Source organism: Podarcis cretensis, assembly GCF_951804945.1.
Source record: "Podarcis cretensis genome assembly, chromosome: 17".
Taxonomy (NCBI): domain Eukaryota; kingdom Metazoa; phylum Chordata; class Lepidosauria; order Squamata; family Lacertidae; genus Podarcis; species Podarcis cretensis.
Genome location: NC_137187.1, coordinates 33,566,614 through 33,588,732, shown reverse-complemented (window position 1 = coordinate 33,588,732; position 22,119 = coordinate 33,566,614). Strand labels below are relative to the sequence as shown.

General features: G+C 43.1%; 1 protein-coding gene across 4 annotated transcripts; it reads left to right on the top strand.

Moving 5' to 3' along the window:
• Positions 1 to 5,268: 5,268 nt before the first annotated feature.
• Positions 5,269 to 18,838, top strand: ECSIT (ECSIT signaling integrator). Of its 4 annotated transcripts, none has more exons than XM_079959602.1 (8): positions 5,269 to 5,338; positions 7,187 to 7,405; positions 8,520 to 8,929; positions 11,564 to 11,787; positions 12,987 to 13,044; positions 14,815 to 14,963; positions 16,182 to 16,284; positions 17,927 to 18,838. In XM_079959602.1, exons 2-8 carry the CDS (start codon positions 7,278 to 7,280, stop codon positions 18,148 to 18,150), a joined length of 1,296 nt encoding a protein of 431 aa, XP_079815728.1. In that variant the 5' UTR covers positions 5,269 to 5,338; positions 7,187 to 7,277; the 3' UTR covers positions 18,151 to 18,838. The 4 variants fall into 4 exon arrangements, with proteins under 4 accessions (XP_079815728.1, XP_079815729.1, XP_079815730.1 ...); XM_079959603.1 differs by having other exon boundaries at positions 5,305 to 5,329; XM_079959604.1 differs by having other exon boundaries at positions 5,320 to 5,338; positions 7,149 to 7,397; positions 8,515 to 8,929.
• Positions 18,839 to 22,119: the final 3,281 nt, after the last annotated feature.

Sequence of the window (22,119 nt, the reverse complement as noted above, 5' to 3'; positions counted from 1 at the left end):
AAGGAATGGGCTTAAGAAGTAAAGCAAACTGCTTAGTTCCCAAGGAATCGTCTCCATTTGCTTTCATTGGCCTCTGATCTCATACGTAGACAATCTCCCTCAGGCATTTCTCTATTTATTTCATTACATACTGTACTAAATTACCTTTCCACCGAGAAACTCAAGGCGGCAGACATAGTCCTTCTCCTGCTCCTCCCCATTTTATCATCACGGCAACCTTGTGAGGTAGTTTGGGCTGGGAAGTGAGTGACAGGCCCAAGTTCACCCAGGAAGCTTCCCTGGGGCTGAGCAAATTTGAACCCGGGTCTCTCTCTCCCAGGTCCTAGTCCAACACTACACTGGCTCACCACACTGGCTGTTGTGGGGAATTTTATTATATATGCAGAGATTTATCAACTGTCAGAACATGCTGACAAAGTGGGCCCCTGCTCCATGGAAGCTTGTGTCATTAAAACGTGCTTCTATTTCAAGGTGAAAGTTTAAGAAGTAGATGAGCAAGCCCCTTCGCATGCCAATTGCGCCCTCAGGCTCTCCCAAGCACCCCTGCTGCCTCAGCCCACGGGGCATAGGTGCTAACTCCCTGGGGACTTGGGTGCCTGAACACCCACAAAATTCCCCATGAAGGAGCTAAAGGTAAAGGGACCCCTGACCATTAGGTCCAGTCATGGCTGACTCTGGGGTTGCGGCGCTCATCTTGCTTTATTGGCCGGGTCATGTGGCCAGCATGACTAAGATGCTTCTGGCGAACCAGAGCAGCGCACAAAAACACTGTTTACCTTCCCACCGGAGTGGTACCTATTTATCTACTTGCACTTTGATGTGCTTTCGAATTGCTAGGTTGGCAGGAGATGAAGGGGCTAGGCATCCACAAATTTTGGTGCAAGGGCCATGCACACTGCATGGCACCCACGGCCCTGGGCACCCACGGTTGCAGGGCCTGGTTGACACTCTTGTCATGGGGGAATGAAGGCACCGATGCCCGGCCATATAAGCAGCTCAGCTATCGCTGCTCACTTCCTCCAAGGGCACCTGGCTTGCTGGGGTGGTGGGGAGGGAGATCATGTGCCCTGCAGTACCCCTCCCTTCCTCTCTCCTTGGCATGTGCATAGCCAAGGGGGGGGGCAAAGAGGGGCAGCTGCACCCCCATCAAGTAAAACAATAGAAATACTTAACTGACCAATCACAGCGGTTTTGCCCCCCACCACAAAGTCCTGATGATCCCCCCCCCAACAAAAATCCTGGTGACACCCCTACTCCCTGGGTATCCTCACTGTGCCTTTGCAGCCTGGGAGCTGGTGGACACTGTGGAGGGGATCCCATTAACAGTGCACCCCTTTTTGAAGCCTGACATTTAGACCAGGAATACACATGCAAAATAGATTTACACAAGCCATGTTTAATCATCATAATTTTTAATTTGTATACCGTCTTTCTAACTTACAATACTCAAGGCGGTTTACAAGCTGAAGAAACAAAAAATGTACATCTCGTAACAATCTAATGCAACACAAAAATGTGATAATAAAACATAACTTTAAAATAGGCAACCTACATAAAAAAGTAACAATCATTAGGATAGTATAAAATAATATCAACATATAAAAGTTAAACAGAAATCCACTCAACAGTTACAATAAATAATATCTAAACCATAATCAATAAAACAACGACAAGCCACAGTATATAAAACAATACAATACAATAGCTGGAGGACTAAAGCAGGAGTACTATTCCTAACAAAAACACATTTCGAAAGCTTTCATTCTTCCTAAGAGCTAATGATAGCAAAACACTGGAGACAGGTAAACTGTAATTTAAGGGAAGAGTGGTGTGGACAACTTTGAGTGGTTGCCTTAATTAAAGGTAAAGGTACCCCTGCCCGTACGGGCCAGTCTTGACAGACTCTGGGGTTGTGCGCCCATCTCACTTAAGAGGCCAGGGGCCAGCGCTGTCCGGAGACACTTCCGGGTCACGTGGCCAGCGTGACATCGCTGCTCTGGCCAGAGCCAGAGCCAGAGCCAGAGCCGCACACGGAAACGCCGTTTACCTTCCCGCTGGTAAGCGGTCCCTATTTATCTACTTGCACCCGGAGGTGCTTTCGAACTGCTAGGTTGGCAGGCGCTGGGACCGAGCAGCGGGAGCGCACCCCGCCGCAGGGATTCGAACCGCCGACCTTTCGATCGGCAAGTCCTAGGCGCTGAGGCTTTAACCCACAGCGCCACCTGCGTCCCAGTTGCCTTAATTGCAGGGTCAGCAAAGGGAGCTCTTGGGCAGCTGGATCCACAGAGACAACAGATCTGGGCTGTAAGGAAATTATCGCCAACTGCTGGCAGTTACTGCCACAACCATAGAGACATCCACACAGTCTGTGGCACATTCAATGGAGGCTAGATCCACCTCCTCTTTGGAAGCTCTCTCCACCCCCACCCCCGCACGCACCATTGGCCTTTTGGCCAAGAGGAGCTGCTGCTGGTCTTTTCCCACCCTTATTCCCAATGTAATAATAATAATAATAATAATAATAATAATAATAATAAAAAATTTATACCCCACCCATCTGGCCCAGCCACTCTGGGCGGCTTCCAACAAAACACTAAAATACAATAACTTATTAAACATTAAAAGCTTCCCTAAACAGGTCTGCCTTCAGATGTCTTCCAAAAGTTTGGTAGTTATTTTTCTCGTTGACATCTGGTGGGAGGGCGTTCCACAGGGCGGGTGCCACTACCGAGAAGGCCCTCTGCCTTGTTCCCTGACACTTTTCACAGCAAGGGAACCGCCAGAAGGCCCTCAGAGCTGGACCTCAGTGTCTGGGCAGAACAATGGAGGTGGAGCCGCTCCTTCAGGTATACTGGACCAAGGCCGAGTATAACTGTACTGCCCTTTATTCCTGGTGTAGATCTTCAGTCACCCCTTCTTCCCTTGTGGTGGTGGTGGTAGTGCCAAAATGCATTGGGCCAGCCCTGCCTCAACGACCGAAATAACTTAACAACTAAAGAAAGGAAAGGTCCATTTTTTTAAAAAAAGACCCTTTTCTGGAGAAGTGTTTTATATCATACAAAGTTGGATTTTGTGGTGTCAGTTTGTATTCCCAGTTTGAGTTATCCATTTCTCAGTCGGGCTTATAAAACTTACAACAATGTTGCCACAGACACCAGCTGGCTTGGAGAACTTATCCTGGGAAGGAAGGAACACACCTGAAGGAATCAGTGACAAAATTTGCAAAAGGAAATGCCTGAAATCAGAACTTTTCAGAGACTTTACATTTTAACACTAACATTCACAAGATTGTTCGAAATGTTTGCGCGCGAAAATGTTTTCTTTTGTAGTATTTCAGAAAGGTAATCAAAGATCATTGCATTACTTGTGATGGCAATTTAAAGTAAGTGGAGAGCTTTCCAGTTTCGTGATTGTCGTCCCCCCCTCCCCTTCAAGATACCTGCTTTTAGAAATTGAAGTTAGCCATTTTTGGGGGGTGAAGTTCGTGTGCATGCAAATAGTTAGTCTGGACTAGGGCGCAGTCATGAAATTAAAATACGCCTGCTTCTTGGGAGAAAAGCAATGACAAACCTAGACAGCATCTTAAAAAGCAGAGACATCACCTTGCCAACAAAGGCCCATACAGTTAAAGCTAAATTCACGGCATGTGTAACACTGAGGGAAAATTTAGAAAAGATGATGTACAGGTGGTACATTACCCCAGCAAAGCTAGGGAAAATGTACAAGACAGGGAATAAGTTTTGCTGGAAGTGTAAAACTAAAGAAGGTAATTTTTTCCACATGTGGTGGACATGCGATGAAATGAAGAAATACTGGGAATATATTTACAATGAGTTAAAAAAAATATTTAAATATACATTTCCCAAAAGTCCAGAGGCTTTTCTTCTGGGAATAATTGGGGACGAAATTAAAAAAAGAAGATAAGACATTATTCCAGTATGCTACAGCTGCCGCTAGATTATTAATTGCCCAAAATTGGAAAAGCCAAAGTATCCCACCAATTAGTGATTGGCAAACAAAGTTATTCGAATTTGTAGAACTTGCAAAAATGACACAAAAAATTAGAAACCAAAAGAATACAAAGTTTATTAATGACTGGAATAAATTTATGATTTATATTGAAGGGAATTACAAGAACCTAAAAACTATAGCAGGACTGATATAGATCTTACAATGTGCAAATCATTATAATTATCAACTGCAGGAGAAATAAACTATTCATATTAAGAAGCTGAAACCGGGAGGGATGGAAGTCAATAGATGTGTAGAAGAATGATTAAAATACTTAAAGATATAAAGATATAAATGAGAAGACAAAGAAGCGTAATGGAAATCGACATTGTTTATACCGTATGTTTTGATATTTATTTAGTTTTCTTTTTTGTGTGTGTTGGGGTTTTTTTACAACTGTTGTAACCGTTGATTTGTTTTTCTTTTGGGTGATCTAATGTGAAAATTAATAAAAAGAATAATAATTAAAAAAAAAGCTATGGTTTTCCCAGTAGTGATGTATGGAAGTGAGAGCTGGACCATAAAGAAGGCTGATCGCCGAAGAATTGATGCTTTGGAATTATGGTGCTGGAGGAGACTCTTGAGAGTCCCATGGACTGCAAGAAGACCAAACGTATCCATTCTTAAGGAAACAGCCCTGAGTGCTCACTGGAAGGACAGATCCTGAAGCTGAGGCTCCAATACTTTGGCCACCTCATGAGAAGAGAAGACTCCCTGGAAAAGACCCTGATGTTGGGAAAGATGGAGGGCACAAGGAGAAGGGGATGACAGAGGACGAGATGGTTGGACAGTGTTCTCGAAGCTACCAGCATGAGTTTGACCAAGCTGTGGGAGGCAGTGGAAGACAGGAGTGCCTGGCGTGCTCTGGTCCAGGGGGTCACGAAGAGTCAGACACAACTAAACAACTAAACAACAACAACAACAGGATACCTGATTTTAGCCATTTTGGGAGGGAGAAGTTCGTGTGCGTGGACTGGGGCGCAAAATAGCGTGGGACCAGCACTGGGAACACCTTCCCCCCATCGCGAACCCGGCATCAGCGGCCGGCTTCCCGCCTTGCATGCACCTTGCGAGAAAGGCGCAGGGGTATCTTGCCGCCGCTGAATTGGGACCCCTTCGGATGAGGCGCGCGGGCAGCACCGCCGACCGCGCAGGTCCTAAGGAACCCCAGATTTCGCCGCTCGCTCGCCTCTGATGCGCCGCGAACCAGCCGCTTCGTTCGGGGAGGAGCTTGAGAGCGAGGCCCCGCCCTCTCCCGCTGATTGGGCAGCTTGCGAAGCCTACGTCGCGCGGAGAGGTTTCAAGATGGCGCTGCCCGGTAAGGGAGGTCAGTTGTCGGTGAGGGGCTGCTGGGTAGCGGGTTGGCTCCGGGGAAGAAGAAAGCAGGAAGCTCCAAATAGTTGACAGCCGTGGCGGTTATCCCCATAGATTATGTCCTACTATGTCATTACCGGGTTGTTGGGGTTCGTTTTTTTAAAAGTAATGTGTGAATGTCAAACACGTGTTTGTGATCACGTGTGTTGCAGAGGCTTCGAATCCCCCTCGTATGTGGTAGCCCTCCCGTAGAAACTGACCTCAAGTCTCAATAGCCCGATTTTTATAGTGAGAATAGTGGTCGATTGCCTTGCACAAGTGAAGACCAGCCTTTCTCAACCTTTGGGTCCTCCAAGTGGTTTGGGGCTACCAACTTTCATCACTCCCAGATAGCAGGATAGTCAGGGATGGTGGGAGTTGTCATTCAATGACACGTGGGGAACCCAAAGTTGTGGGAGGCTGAGTTTAGACTGACCTGTAAATGGAAGGGTAATGATAACGGTAGGAGCTATTTAACTGTCTTTGAATATTCCTGTCTGCTTGGTTGCTTTCTCATATTATCTAACTTGGCCTGTGAATGCCCTGTGGCTCCGCTCAGGAGGTAAGGGGAGGTAGGAAGGTAAATAAATAAATGTCTGCCCCAGTTAGCTTTGAATGTGTATTGTAATGAATTCCAGCTGTCTTCTAGCAAGAAGAAAAACAATCTCTCAAAGGACCTGTTGATGGCATTTTCCCATTGTACTATGGAGAGTGTATTAACTTATGGTCTGTGTGTGTGGTTTGGGAGCTGCACGGCCAGGGAAAAAACAGTGCTGTCCAGGGTTGTAAAGACTGCAGAGAGAATAATTGGGTGCACTCTTCCCACCTTAGATCAAATCTATGCTACCAGGTGCCATAAGAAAGCTGCAGAGATAGCGCAGGATAGTGCGCACCCCGGAAATTATCTTTTTCAGCTTCTGCCTTCTGGTTATAAAGGGTTATAAAGACTAGGACTAGCCGCCTGAGAAACAGTTTCTAAAAGGTAAAGGTAAAGGTACCCCTGCCCGTACGGGCCAGTCTTGACAGACTCTGGGGTTGTGCGCCCATCTCACTTAAGAGGCCAGGGGCCAGCGCTGTCCGGAGACACTTCCGGGTCACGTGGCCAGCGTGATATCGCTGCTCTGGCGAGCCAGAGCCGCACACGGAAACGCCATTTACCTTCCCGCTGGTAAGCGGTCCCTATTTATCTACTTGCACCCGGAGGTGCTTTCGAACTGCTAGGTTGGCAGGCGCTGGGACCGAGCAGTGGGAGCGCACCCCGCCACAGGGATTCGAATCGCCGACCTTTCGATCGGCAAGCCCTAGGCGCTGAGGCTTTAACCCACAGCGCCACCTGCGTCCCAGGTACATTACCCCAGCAAAGCTAGGGAAAATGTACAAGACAGGGAATAAGTTTTGCTGGAAGTGTAAAATTGATGCTTTTGAATTATGGTGCTGGAGGAGACTCTTGAGAGTCTCTGTAGGAGTATATTGTATTTTAAAATGGGGTTTCAGAGTTTTTAGGGGTTTTTGAATGTCTTATGTAGATTTTCAGTTTCATTGTTCTGTATGGGACAATGACAATAAAGATATCGTATCGTATCGTATCGTAAGGTGCCTAATGTATCAAGCTACCTACACGTGGCATGTTTAAAGAGGGGTGCATATCAGATGGGAAAGTTTTGTACATGTGGGGGGCTGGCATGCTGTCCTAACAGAATGTAGTCTAGCTCTGTAACTGTGGTAAATGAGAGTAAAATAAAGTTCATATCCCAGTAACTTTCTTATTCTATGATCTCTGACAGTGAGCAGATTTCTGTCCTTCTCAAACTCTGTGTTTCAGGTGTAGCTGATGGATGTGAGCTGTAGCCTTTTGTCAGAAGCAACATTTTGCTGTATTTTGCTGCCCAGTTCAGGGAAGACAGGCTGCCGCCATGAACTGCTTGTGGATGTTATTGCTGGCCCAGAAGCTCTCTGCAGGAAGGGGCACTTTGCTGATGAAGGCTGCTTCTAAGAGGGATCTCCGACAGCTTCTGAGAAGCGACTGTCTCCAGGTAAAAGTGTATCTAAGCAGTTCCCTTTTGCCTTCTTGACGGTATACTTCAGATTCACAGAAATCTGTGCCGCTTCCTAGGTTCTGGGTTAATTTGTTTGGGGTCTGATGCCTGTCATTCTGTGAAGTTTCCCGACTCATAATTCTTTGGACTTATCCACACTTCCCTTTTGTCCTCGCTTTCTAGACACAGGTCTGCACTTTTAAGCTCAGTTTCTGAGTGCTCTTTTTTTCTGCCCTGGAGGTTTCCCCACTAAAACCCGCTCTTTAAAGCTGAAGCACAACAAACAGCAATGCAGGTTTACTGCAGATTGCTGCTTGCTCTGATTCAGGGGTAAAGAGTGGGTTTTCACAGGGAAGGTTTCAGAGCAAAAAAAACCCCAAACAAAGCACTCAGACATTGAAATTTTAAAGTGTGAATCGTGCCTGGAAAGCAGGGTGGATAAAAATCAATGATTTTTAAAAATAAATAAATAAATCAGATTTATTTTTTTTTAATTTAAATTGGATTTTTAAAATAAAATGCTTTTGGAGGGAAAATCTTTCTAAAGATAGTTTTTTATTTAAATTACATTATAGTCCAAAGCAATTCATCAGGAAATAATAATTTTTAAAAAGTTTTTCATGTGTGCTAAAAGTCTTAAGGTTTTTTTTAAAAAAATCATTTAACCACATCAGTTAAAAACATGGATACATATGCTATAATGTTACTGTTTTAGTTAAATAAATGGTTTAAATTATTAAGGAAATGATTATTTTTCTCCTTCCAATAAAATACAGCTGAGAAGTTGCCCAAATATAAAGTCATTAAACCTCACAATAATTTCATAATTATCTGTCACTGGCTTTCTAATTGTATAACCAAATCAATAATTTTTGATATAACTGTAAAAACTACTCTGAAAATTTATTATTCCAAAAATGAAACCTTCATCATATTAAGATTATACCAGCAAGAATGAGTCTTCCTGTTAAAAAAGAAGATTTCAATCAAATCTTACTGACTAGTGATTTAAATCGTGATTTAAAACGATTTGGTTTAAATCAAATCCACTCTGCTAGAAAGCCTGGAGGAAAGGTAAGTGTGGCTAAGCCCTTTGTTTGTTTCTCTTTCTTAGAACAGGTTGGGTACTGTGAGGAGCATCCAGGTAAGCACAGCACTTTGCACTACCACCCCTTCAAAGGGCGATGGAGACAGTGGCAGAGAATCCACCCAACAAGCCTTGGTGACTGTTGAAGATATCTTTGAGAGCACCACTGAAACTGCAAAGACTAAAGCCACATTTCAGGAAGCTGTGGACATCTTCTGCAAGCGGGACATTCGCCACAGGGGGCACGTGGAATTCATCTATGCAGCGCTGAAGAAGATGCCAGAGTATGGGGTAGAGAAGGACATTAATGTCTACAACAAAATCTTGGATGTCTTCCCCAAGGAAGTATTTGTGCCTCGCAATTTCATCCAGAGGATGTTCAATCACTACCCTCGACAACAGGAGTGTGGTGTCCAGGTGCTTGAGCAGATGGAGACCTATGGTAGGCATGCAAGAGCGTCAGTAGTTTCCAAGGGGTGTGTTAATAATAATAATGTTGTTGTTGTTTAGTCGTGTCCGACTCTTCGTGACCCCATGGACCAGAGCACGCCAGGCACTTCTGTCTTCCACTGCCTCCTGCAGTTTGGTCAAACGCATGCTGGTAGCTTTGAGAACACTGTCCAACCATCTCGTCCTCTGTCGTCCCCTTCTCCTTGTGCCCTCCATCTTTCCCAACATCAGGGTCTTTTCCAGGGAGTCTTCTCTTCTCGTGAGGTGGCCAAAGTATTGGAGCCTCAGCTTCAGGATCTGCCCTTCCAGTGAGAACTCAGGGCTAATTTCCTTAAGAATGGATAGGTTTGATCTTGCAGTCCACGGGACTCTCAAGAGTCTCCTCCAGCACCATAATTCAAAAGCATCAATTCTTCAGCGATCAGCCTTCTTTATGGACCAGCTCTCACTTCCATACATCACTACTGGGAAAACCATAGCTTTAACTATACGGACCTATAATAATAATAATAATAATAATAATAATAATAATAATAATAACAATAATAATAATTTTTAATTATTTATACCCCACCCATCTGGCTGAGTTTCCCCAGCCACTCTGGGCGGTTTCCAATCGAGTGTTAAAAACAATACAGCATTAAATATTAAAAACTTCCCTAAACAGGGCTGCCTTCAGATGTCTTTTCAAGATAGAATAGCTGTTTGTGCTGTGATCAGCGTTTGAGACTCCTAGGAGTTAGCTGAAGAACTCAGCAATAGTTTTGTGTTGCAGGAAGCTCAAATTTTGTCAACACATTGTGGGAAGGGAGCTATTAGTGAAGGGATATACATTTTAATTTATGTATACATGTTGCTCCTTGGGAGAAAGGCGATGGCAAATCTAGACAGCATCTTAAAAAGCAGAGACATCACCTTGCCAACAAAGGTCCATATAGTTAAAGCCATGGTTTTCCCAGTAGTGGTGTATGGAAGTGAGAGCTGGACCATAAAGAAGGCTGATCGCCGAAGAATTGATGCTTTTGAATTATGGTGCTGGAGGAGACTCTTGAGAGTCCCATGGACTGCAAGAAGATCAAACGCATCCATTCTTAAGGAAATTAGCCCTGAGTGCTCACTGGAAGGACAGATCGTGAAGCTGAGGCTCCAATACTTTGGCCACCTCATGAGAAGAGAAGACTCCCTGGAAAAGACCCTGATGTTGGGAAAGATGGAGGGCATAAGGAGAAGGGGACGACAGAGGACGAGATGGTTGGACAGTGTTCTCGAAGCTACAAACATGAGTCTGACCAAACTGCGGGAGACAGTGGAAGACAGGAGTGCCTGTCGTGCTCTGGTCCATGGGGTCACGAAGAGTCGGACACGACTAAACAACAACAACAATACATGTTGTATTTATGATGAATTATGCACATCTCAAAGCTACCTTTTACTGGTCCTGTAAAAGAAACTGTTATCTCCTCATCTAGTTTCTTCTTGTTACTCCTGACAATTATTGGTTAGCAAATCAGTATTATTTTTGGTAGTACTTGGATTTTATTTATTTCTGTTTGATACTCTGAATGACCTTGAGGGCTTAATAGTGGGGAAATGGGATACAAATGGAAAAGTTAGGGATAGTGAGGACATATAAGTCCCTTAAATAATGAAAGCATGGACCTTTCCATCAGCCTAGGGTGATCATAAATATTTTCAAAATGCCACATAGGTTTTCTAAATAATGTGTCAAACTAGTGTCAAACACTGCCATCCGAACAAACATAGCTGGAGAACTTAGCAGAGAGTTTTTCCTTCACTTGAAGGAGTCCCGTCTTTTTACTTTGGAGGGATTGTGGACAACATAGTGTGATGGTATGGGAACCACACATGGCCCAGTGGGTCTACTCTGAGTAGATAATTTATTACGGTCAAAGACCAGCTCACATAACATAACACAATAAAAACAGTGTTCATAAAGATAAAATATACAATTGGAGCAGATTGCAGCAATAGCTCATGAGTTAAAATTATACATACACTCGTACAACTGAGATTTGGGCTACCATAAAAAATTGATCCTGAGGCGCCCCAAAGGGCAACTTCAGCATTTCCCTAGTAAGCTATTTTATTCCAGAGGATGATCTGTGCCTACAAATCTGGGCGCAGAATCTGGCTACCAGCCAGGTCGTCTTATGATCTTGCCTAAGAGGAGAGAATTAAGTTTAGACTTGTCTGAAAGATCGGCAAGCCTCTTCAGCAAAGGATCAATGGTGTCTCTACGAATCTCAACATAAAAAGGACATCTAAAAAAAATATATGTTCGAGGCTTCCTATTTCCCCTAATGGGCAGGCGCAAAGTCTCCATAGCCCAGTGTAATTCTTTATACTGTTAATGTGTGGAACTGGAACATTATGGGGCGAGAGTGGTGGGGAAGTGGTGCTTGTGTCTCATAGTGAGCTCTGAAGGACCAAGCAGTATAGAGCATGTGCCCTTAAGTTGCAGCTTCAGCAATTAAAATGGTCCCCCACTGAATCGCTAAGTACAGCCTCCAGTCCGGGGTCCAGACACTTGGAGTCATGTTTAGTGGGTGGGGAAAGGAGATCCTGCCACACTCATCACAGGCTTGTCATTCCTCTTGCTCTGAAGGTATCATGCCGAACAAGGAGACAAAGCTTCTGCTCCTCCGGATCTTTGGGGACAAGAGCCACCCGGTGAGGAAATACCAGAGGATCATGTACTGGTTTCCTAAATTCAAGAACATCAACCCTCACCCAGTTCCAGATCCTCTGCCAAAGGACCCTGTAGACCTGGCAAGGCTGGGCCTGCAGAGAATTGCAGCTGACTTGGATGGCAAGGTTACCGTATATCAGGTAGGTTGAGGCACTCTGAGATCCTGGCAGTGCAAGAGACCCTCTGCTCTGCAGCCTGAAATGATGATAGCATTGCGAGGGAAGAACGGAAAGCTGTATCAGCTCATCTCATTCCAGCACTGGTGCCTTTGGGTGAGGTGTCCCTATAATTGTGTGCCAGTGCTTCCGAATTTTGTAATAGGAAAACACAGAATCTTGCGAGTAGGGATCTTGGCGTTTTGTAATAACTACATCCCCATCTCTTTCTGTGCAGCTGGATTCCTCAAACTCGGGCAGACCTTTGGCATTTGTGGTCTATCAGGCTAATAGTGCAGGTCCAGTCCTTTGGGCACTAAATTTGAAAAAAAATATTCAGGAAGCATTTGCAAAAAGTAACTTGGCGAAGGAGTCTATGTCTTGTTTCTCCCTCCTGGGGAAAAAATATGCTGTGTGTTTGCATCACATTGAAACCAGTGAGACTTGAACACGTTATTTCAAAAGGGTTGGTTAGGCTTTCTCTAGTTGACACCTTTTATTTGAAGCACGTTCCTCTTAATGTTTTGCACAGATTCCCAAAGGAGTTTTGTGAGAATGTTTGTGGTTTCATTTTGTAAAAAAAGTTTCTTGTCAGTCTGCTTACAAAGGGGTAAGGAAAGCCATGCAGCCAGTGTTCCCCTGGTTTCTTACTAAGAAATAAACCTGCTCCATTCAATGAGTGTCAAGAACCTGAAGTCTTAGGCACTGATTTTTTTTTTTAAAAAAGTTAAATTTAATTATTTATCTCTGTATTTTATTCTGTGAACCACCCTGGGATCTCTTGATGTATATAAATTAAATTAATATTTTATTTTATTTTTAAACACATTGGATGACTTGTGTTTTTAGGTTTTCCTGTTTCGTCCTGACTTTGAAGCCTCATTATAGTGTATGCTTAACCCCCTCTGCTGATATTTCCACATCCCTAACCACAAAATACCTGGCTGTATTTCTGCTGCAGAGGTGGTGGAATTCCCCCCTCCTCTTGACTGCAGAATTGGAAGTTTTAAAAATGTCTCTGTTAATTTAGAGCTCGTAAACTTGGGGTTTGGCTGTTAAACACTTGATTTGTTAGAGCAGTGAGGGCAGACTGTTTGTATAATTCCTGCTTTCGGGGGGGGGGGCGGTTCTTAGCTGGGGGAGGAAATGGCCAGTTAATAATAAAGCTATCTTGATGTTTTCAGCTGCCTCATTTGGAGATTTTGGACTCTGGAAAAACAATTGACCACCCGCATATTGTAGGTACTTAACCCCTTTGCATTATTCCTTTATGTTGAGTGGATAATCGCTGTGTTCTGGAGCTGAAGGGAGCAGGCAAGCTATAAAGGAGGCAGAAATGGATGCACTCATAGGGCTATGGTATGCTTTGGTTGAACAGGGTTGTGAAGAGCAGGTGTTTCTCGTGTGAATTATGCTACCTTAATATTTAACTCAGAATGGAACAAGGGGTGGACCAGCCTAAGTGTTGCCTGTTGTCTTCATACAGACCCTCACCTGACTCCTTGGGGCTGTGTGATATCCTTTTATGCACTGAGTGACTTCTGTATTTTGAAGGGCATGAAATTCCAGAGTTTGGGAGGGTAATACATCAACTTTAGAATTATCATTATTTATTTCATCTCTATATCACTTTATAGTTTTAAAAAAATCTCAGCAGTCTGCAACCTACATTAAAAGATCAAATAAAAAAATCCAGAACAAAACATTACTGAAGAAAGTCAAGTGCACATTCAAAGCAACATAATTTAACAGGAAACTAAAATATTATCTTAAAGATTTCAAAATAAAACATTACAAAATAGGTCAACTACAGAATGCACATTTAATGCTGCAAAGTTAACAATCAATTTTATCTTAAACATTTCAAAAGAAAACATTATCAAAAGAAATCAGATATAAAATGCACATTTAAAACAGCATAATTAGCAAGAGAATAAAGTATTATAAGCATAGAACATTGCTGCTGTTGTTGTTGCCATTCTTGCCAGTGGATGTCCATGGTTGATGGTGTCTGTGGAAGCTCAGGCTCAGTGACCTGAGAGACAGTCAAGAGAGTCTCTGGCTTCTTCAGCAATCTCAGCTTTTGTAGTTGGAGTCAGAGCCACATCCTCCCAGACCAGGTGGAAAAAGGCCAGCAAGGGAGGGAACAGGCATTCCAAGTCTCACAGCCAAGATGGTCGTCATAGAATATTATCATCATTTACATGTATTCCATGTCTCCACTTCTCACTGCTATGACATTGGACAACTTAACACGGGGAAATGCTTCTAAGCTTTCTGGCTATCTCAGCGACTTCTCTTCTCCCACTGAACTAGGAACAAAAACCCAAGTGAATACAACATTTTGTGTGATGGCAAAAGTCCTGTGTGTTTTTTAAATTAGTTTTTATTGGGTTTTTTTGTGTTACAAAGCAAACAGATAAACAGGGAACAGTGCCTCTGTTGTCTCCACATTCAATTCATAGCTTTTTTCGCAGTTCGTTTACGTTTGGTGAGAGACATTTTTGTCATAGACATTTTACAGTTGGTGGGGAGAGAAGTGGGGGTATTATTCTTTCATTCTATTGCAAAAGTGCTGTATTAAGGAGGGGAAAAAAATTAAGTTTACAAAATTTCTTCAAACTATAATACTTGGCCTGCCAGAATACTTTAGTAACAGTAAGCATGGTAAAGAACCACAAGGGGAGGGATGGGCCCAGCGTTTGGTTAATGGTGGAAATAGTTTTAAGAGTCCTGGGTCTAGAAATCCCACCCTTTGACCTGTAGGAGTCCTGCCTAAGTTCCTTGGCTTCTGCTTCCATCTCCCTGCTTTCCATTCTTCATCAGAAACGACACCAAAAAAAGCCATGCGGTGACTCTTTGCTATTGTTTAGTTCATAACAGATGTGCATATCAGATCCACCTTTCCCTCCAGTGAAACCATGTCCTTTTCAAGCATTATTTTTGATATGGCTGTGATACCTAACCATTGGTTTATAACCTTTTCCTTTATCTATACTTTCCCCCTTTTAGGAATCCAGAGCCCTGACCAGCAATCGCTCCTGGCTCACCACAATACAGACAGGCCTGTTTTTGTTGAAGGCCCCTTCCGCTTGTGGCTGAAGGAGACATGTGTTTATTACTATGTGCTCAGGGCAGAGCTGTTGCCTCGAGAAGAAAGGGTAAAGTGCTTCAGCAGAAAAGGAACTTGCCTTGGGAAAACTGAGAGTTGGGATAGTACTGTTTGTATGTTGTTTCTTGGGGAGAGATGGTATACATCTGTGGGTTGGGGAGGTTGGTGATTCAGAGCATTTAAAATGGATAATATATTCCTAGTGCTTTAGGCTTTCTGCAGCTTAGAAAGGATTTAAGAAATGGTTGTAATCTCACTTGAGGCACCTTTAAAGGAAATTGGGTATTAGGTGCTTTTGCTGAATTTAAGGAGCAAGACAAGATCGTCAGTGGGACTTTTCAGAAATTGAACACATTAGACAAATACTGTATTATTAAGTCTAGCCCTGTTTAATCAGCCATCTCTACATTTGTGTTCACTGCACAGTGGAATGTGCATTGAATATGCACTGGAGCAAGTACAGCGAAAAGTGTTGGTGCATATGGCAGCAGGAAGGAACAGAAAGAGACAGAGAAATCTTGGCTGTGTGGGGAAAGGAGGGTTTCCACTTGCAGGAGCAGAAGAGGAACAAGGAGCCTGACTTTGCAAACTTAGTTTAACAAGGGAAAGTCTTGTGATCTAGAGAAAGCAAATGGGGAGTTGCTGGTTGCTTAATGCAGGAAGATTCCCTCCCCTCATAATACAGAATAAGGTGGGACCTCGGGTTAAGTACTTAATTTGTTCTGGAGGTCCGTTCTTAACCTGAAACTGTTCTTAACCTGAAGCACCACTTTAGCTAATGGGGCCTCCTGATGCCGCCGCCATGCAATTTCTGTTCTCATCCTGAAGCAAAGTTCTTAACCCGAGGTACTATTTCTGGGTTAGTGGAGTCTGTAACCTGAAGCGTATATAACCTGAAGCCTGTGTAACCCAAGGTTCCACTGTACTGAGAGCATATTTGAGGAGTTATACAGGTTTCAGCAAGGACAGTTCAAGCACTGCCAGTCAAGTAAGGTTTGGGCTGGGCAAGTTGAGCAAGTTGACCATTGGAAGTGAATGAGAAAGAAACATATCACTCTTAACTGCACTGTAGTATCCTCAGAAGCATCTGCTGTGCATAGATATGGTATGCACAAGTAGGCCTGATCCTGCTCTTCTATGGAATATGTCTTGTTGGGGTGTGGGTGCTAATTCGAAACGCCAGGGCTAGTGTTCTTTGCAGCTAGGTCAATTTGTTGGCTATGAAAGTAATACAGTCTCTCTCCCCCCCTGCTTCTTTTCACAAAAGGAAGAAGTGATTGACCCAGAAAGGAATTTCTACTACCCTATGCACCTGGATATTGATCTGGAACGGGATCTTTGGGATGATTACGAATTTGACATAGATGAAGGTAGTTGCCGTTCCTGTTGTTTTTGTGGGTAATCTTTTTTATCATTAATGTGGTAGAAGCGCTCCAGGGTAAGAGGAGACAATCTGGGCCATTCCATAAGAATTTGCCCTGCTGGATCAGACCAGAAATGACTTAATGAGATGCTTACTGGAAGCCGCCAAGCAGGCATGAGTGCAACACCACTCTTCCTACTTGTGAGTCCTTGCAACTGGTATTCAGTGTCATACTACTTGCAACACCATCACAGCTAGCCGTGCTTTCCATGAATTTGTCTAATGGGCACCTTTAGCTTATGTTGCTGACATTTTCTTTTTTCTTTTCCCCCCCAAATTTTAAAATTGTTTTTCAAAATTTCAAAACAGACAAACAGACATACATACATCCTGTTTAAATCTTGGTAACATTATTAAGTGACTTCCCCAAATCCCCTTGGTTGAATTTCATTTTATATCATCATAACAGTTTTCCAAAATCTATTTTCTCAAAAAATTAACTTGATCACTTAACATCTTTCATTCTTTCTAATTTAACTTTAAACATCTTAAATCTTATCCTTACATATTTGAATCCAAAGCCTATCTATTATTTGCAAGCTTTTCCAATTAAGTTATCTTAACATATTTAGCTAAATATAGTCTTTAAATTTCATCCATTCTTCCTGATACTCCTCCTCCTTCTGGTCGCGGACTCTTCCAGTCAGGTCGGCCAGCTCCGAAAAGTCCATCATCTTCATCTGCCAATCCTCCATATGTTGCCGACATTTTCTGAGATTATCTTGGAACATGGTGTTGATTGGGAGGTGGTGGACTTGAAAACAGGAGCTATTGCCAGCCGTGCAAATTCCTCCCTTTTGTATTCTGTTGAAGTTGCTCAACTGCTCATTTTATGTTGGCTCTGATGAAAACATGGGGTCAAATTCTTCACAGACTCCCATGCACGTGGCACTGCAGGAGGCTACAATCTTGTTACAGTCTTTGATTGGGCAGGGCTATAATTAATTTGGCAGTCAGCGACCAGCAAGTAGTCTATACAGTGGTACCTCGGGTTAAGTACTTAATTCGTTCCGGAGGTCCGTTCTTAACTTGAAACTGTTCTTAACCTGAAGCACCACTTTAGCTAATGGGGCCTCCTGCTGCGCCGCCAGAGCAAGATTTCTGTTCTTATCCTGGAGCAAAGTTCTTAACCTGAAGCACTGTTTCTGGGTTAGCGGAGTCTGTAACCTGAAGCGTATGTAACCCAAGGTACCACTGTATAAGGAATAAGAAAACTGCCAAAGAAATGTGGGACAGTCTTGCAGCAGTACATATTAGAAAAGAGTCGGCGTCTGCATTGACGTTTTTCAAGCAGCTGTACCAGGCGAAGTTGCAGCCTGGTGGTGATTTGGCAGCACACTTGAGACATCTGGAGGCGATACGTGGCGAATTAATTCGAAGGGTAGGTGCTCAGATAGGAAAGTAACTAAGCCATTTGGGCTGGATAAAGAACAGAGCTAGGGATGTTTGGAGTCTCACGTCTGGTTGCTGAGCAGGGCTTCTCGTTCTACACAATATATGCAAGATCACTGCTGAGATTCTTTGCTTTCACTTCTTATTTCTTTTCCTGTTTCAAAATAATAACGCTGTTCTTTGTGCTTTCCCCGTAGTTGAAGAGGGCCCTGTATTTGCCATGTGTATGGCAGGGGCAGGAGACCAGGCCACCTTGGCCAAGTGGATTGTGGGTCTTCAGAAAACAAACCCAGTTTTGCGTCAGACGCCGGTTGTCTTCCGTCTCACCCCTGGGCCCCGGGAGCTACAGTCAGGCACCAACTTGGATGACGATAGTGAAGAGGAGATGGCGGAAGCTCAACGCCTCAACAGAGATCTTTGAGCACATGTTTTTGTTTTCAACAGAGGTCTTTAATTTATTGAGTATAACTTCATGCTTGTGCTTTAAATCCCAGGATGCTAGTGCAATCATTCCTACAAATGATCGGAGGAATTTTGGGTTCAGTCTTGATTGCTTGGTGCATTGAGGGCACCTGTTCTTCAACAAAGCATCTCTCCTCTCAGCTACAACACTTAACATTGAACACCTGTGGACAGAGTCAACACCTTTGCTATAACAGCAGCAGAGGAATGTTGCATCTCCTTTTGGAAAAGTTTCCCCCCCAGATAAACTTTCAGATCAAGAGTTGATACCTTTCAATTGTCTGAGAGGCTGCAGTGAACTTCCCTGTGTTCCCTTCTGTGGCGTTTTCTTTTTAGAAATCCACTTTCCTCGAGTTCTTTCTGATGGTTTCATAACAGCGCTTTCAGTGACAGAGCCTCCATTCTTTGACTACAATTCTTCACTTCCTTATCACTGCAGCCCTGGCAGTTAGATGAGCTGAGCTTTTCTTCCTCTCATTGACCTGATACTGGAATTGGAAGGTTTGGTACTCTGAGTATTGGTCAGTGGTAAGGATTAAAAGTCTGTGGGTTGTTTTTCCTGATGCGATTCTGCTTTTGTACCTCCCTCCCAGCACCACTGTCTTTGTGTAATATATGCTAGCATTAAAAAAGAAAGTCAAATGTCATATGTGTGTAGAATTTAATTTAAAGCTTTAATAGAGGCTGGTTATGTTTATTTTATTTTATTATTTCCTAGCACCTCGTGTACACACAGTCGGGCGTGAGTGGAATGTGTATAAATGCCTGTACAGTTGTACCTTGGAAGTTGAACAGGATCCGTTCCGGAAGTCCGTTCGATTTCCAAAACATTTGGAAACCAAAGCGCGGCTTCTGATTGGCTGCAAGAAGCTCCTGCAACCAATCGGAAGCCACGCTGGATGTCTGGCGTCCGAAAATCGTTCGAAACCCGAAACACTTCTAGTTTTCAATCGTTTGGGAGCCAAGGCATTCAAGATCCAAGGTACAACTGTAGTTGGTTGAGCAAGGCTTTTGACCACAAGCAAGTGACCCTAATACAGTGTCACTTCCATTTCAGTTTCAGTTTTCAGAAAACTCCACCATATGGAGTAAGAATAGTGGAAGAGACCCTAGGGATCAATGAACAAAAAGCCACACAAGTTAAAACCCTGTTGTAAAGCAACAGCTCCAGCCCCAGGAGAGGAAAGAACATTAATTTAATATTCAACTGGATAAAAGTCAGGTGTAGATACTAAGTCACGGCTTTTATATGAGCATGGATGTGAATTGTGATTTATTACTTTTTTAAATAAAATGTATACATCACTTGATTGTAGAAAAACCTCCAAGATGTTTACAAAAAGAATAAAACAATAATATTTTCAGTAAAAGCAGTTTAAAATAGCTATTTACAACATTCATAAATGGATAATTTGTGGATCCTGGGGCAGTCGTCTCACTTTACTTTACCCTATGGGTAGGCATCTCCTTGGCAGCCCCATCTCCCTCATGCCCCCTCTACATAGGTAAAGGTAAAGGGACCCCTGACCAGTAGGTCCAGTCGTGACCGACTCTGGGGTTGCGGTGCTCATCTCACTTTATTGGCTGAGGGAGTCGGCGTACAGCTTCCGGGTTATGTGGCCAGCATGACAGCCACTTCTGGCAAACCAGAGCAGCGCACAGAAACGCAGTTTACCTTCCCGCCGGAGTGGTCCCTGTTTATCTACTTGCACTTTGACATGCTTTCAAACTGCTAGGTTGGCAGGAGCAGGGACTCAACGGGAGCTCACCTTGTCGCGGGGATTCGAACCACCGACCTTCTGATCGGCAAGTCCTAGGCTCCACAGCGCCACCTGCATCCCGACTGCAAACATACTATAGTTTAATTGTTTGGAAATATCATTAAAAACACAAATTTCACAGGAAAATGAGAGCCAGCAAAACTCCTCTTTTTGCAGGCACTGGGGGGGGGGGGCAAGTAGGGGTGGGGGAGAGAATCACGCCTGTTGTATAATCACACCCTAAATGCAGTGGTTCTCCTAAAGATGTGGTGTTGCCACACTGGTGTGGCAGGAGAGGAGGAGGGCAATTATAAAGTAGCAGTGTTGATTTAAAACCCCAGATACAATTACAAGGAAATACTTGGATACAATTATAGAGATAGGGTAAATTCAGGAAATGGGGCAATGGGCATTGCAAGGAAGAAAGAAAAATGCTTTATTTGACAGAAAGCAAAGAAGGAATTCGAAGGAGGGGAATAACGGGAGAAACGAATTAAAAGGAGAGCAGACTAAAAGGCAAAATTGAGAAGGTTCGTATAACACGCCCCGATGTATAAGACGCCCCCTATTTTTAGGGACTCCAATTTAAGAAATCCTCACCATTCACTATATGGGTATAAGATGACTCACAGTTTTTCACATAATTTTAAAGTAAAAAAAACAGTCTTATACACAGAAAAGTACGGTAATGATTTTTATTTATTTTCAATTACAGTCCAATAATATCCTCATTATAACAATACCAAATTATAATACAGTTACTAATGCCAATCGTTCAAATACCAAATTATATAATTTAGGTGCACCTCACCCACGTGCTACATTTGATGGCTTGATGATTTTATTTATTTCTGCGTTCCAAAATCTTACTCATTTCAGCTACATTCTAATCAAAATAATAATCCCTTATACAACTGCTGCAATATTAATATCTTCTATTCGTGTGGACACATTAAATGATTTATAGAGGGAAGGTGGCTGGTCTCAGTCTGCTCCGAGGAGCTCATCCTTTCTCTCTCACACACACACATTCTTCCCAAGGGGAGGAATGTGGGTATTTATTTAGATATTTATTTCACCTCACATTCTACACAAGGGGAGGAATGTGAGCCTGCCTTTTCTTTCCTTGATGTGGGACTGGAGTCAGCATACAGGTTAAAATAAGAACAGGTAAAACATAGAAAAATAGCCACCTAACTTTTTTTTTTTTAAAAAAAAACACCACACATTAATATATCCATGAGATCTATTAAATCATCATTTTTTTATATATATAATATTTATTAAATTTTAGTTTAACAATAAAATACATAGACAATAACACAATCTTTTCCAATATCCACATTTCATACTCATCTTTGGACTTCCTCACAACCCTTGTTCCTGCTTTCTAAACTCATAAATTTTACCAGCAAATTATTAACTTGGTTTAATTCATATAGTATAATTTTCCAATATTAATATCTCAAATTTTGGGATTTAACATACTCTTATTGAAACTTAATCATAAAATGTTACTTATCCAAAATTTATCTTTTCGTCTTCCAATTAAATTTAAATTTATATTCTTTATAACTAGTTTGTTGAAGCCATGTTTTTGCTAATAATAATAATAATAATAATAATAATAATAATTTATTATTTATACCCCGCCCATCTGGCTGGGCCTCCCCAGCCACTCTGGGCGGCTTACATAAAAACCAAAAATACAGTAAAATATCACACGTTAAAAACTTCCCTGAACAGGGCTGCCTTAAGATGTCTTCTGAATGTCAGGTAGTTGTTTATCACTTTGACATCTGCTGGAAGGGCGTTCCACAGGGCGGGCGCCACTACCGAGAAGGCCCTCTGCCTGGTTCCCTGTAGCTTTGCTTCTCGCAATGAGGGAACCGCCAGAAGGCCCTCGGCGCTGGACCTCAGCGTCCGGGCAGAATGATGGGGGTGGAGACGCTCCTTCAGGTATACTGGACCGAGGCCGTTTAGGGCTTTAAAGGTCAGCACCAACACTTTGAATTGTGCTCGGAAACATACTGGGAGCCAATGTAGGTCTTTCAAGACCGGTGTTATATGGTCTCGGCAGCCGCTCCCAGTCACCAGTCTAGCTGCCGCATTCTGGATTAGTTGTAGTTTCCGAGTCACCTTCAAAGGTAGCCCCACGTAGAGTGCAT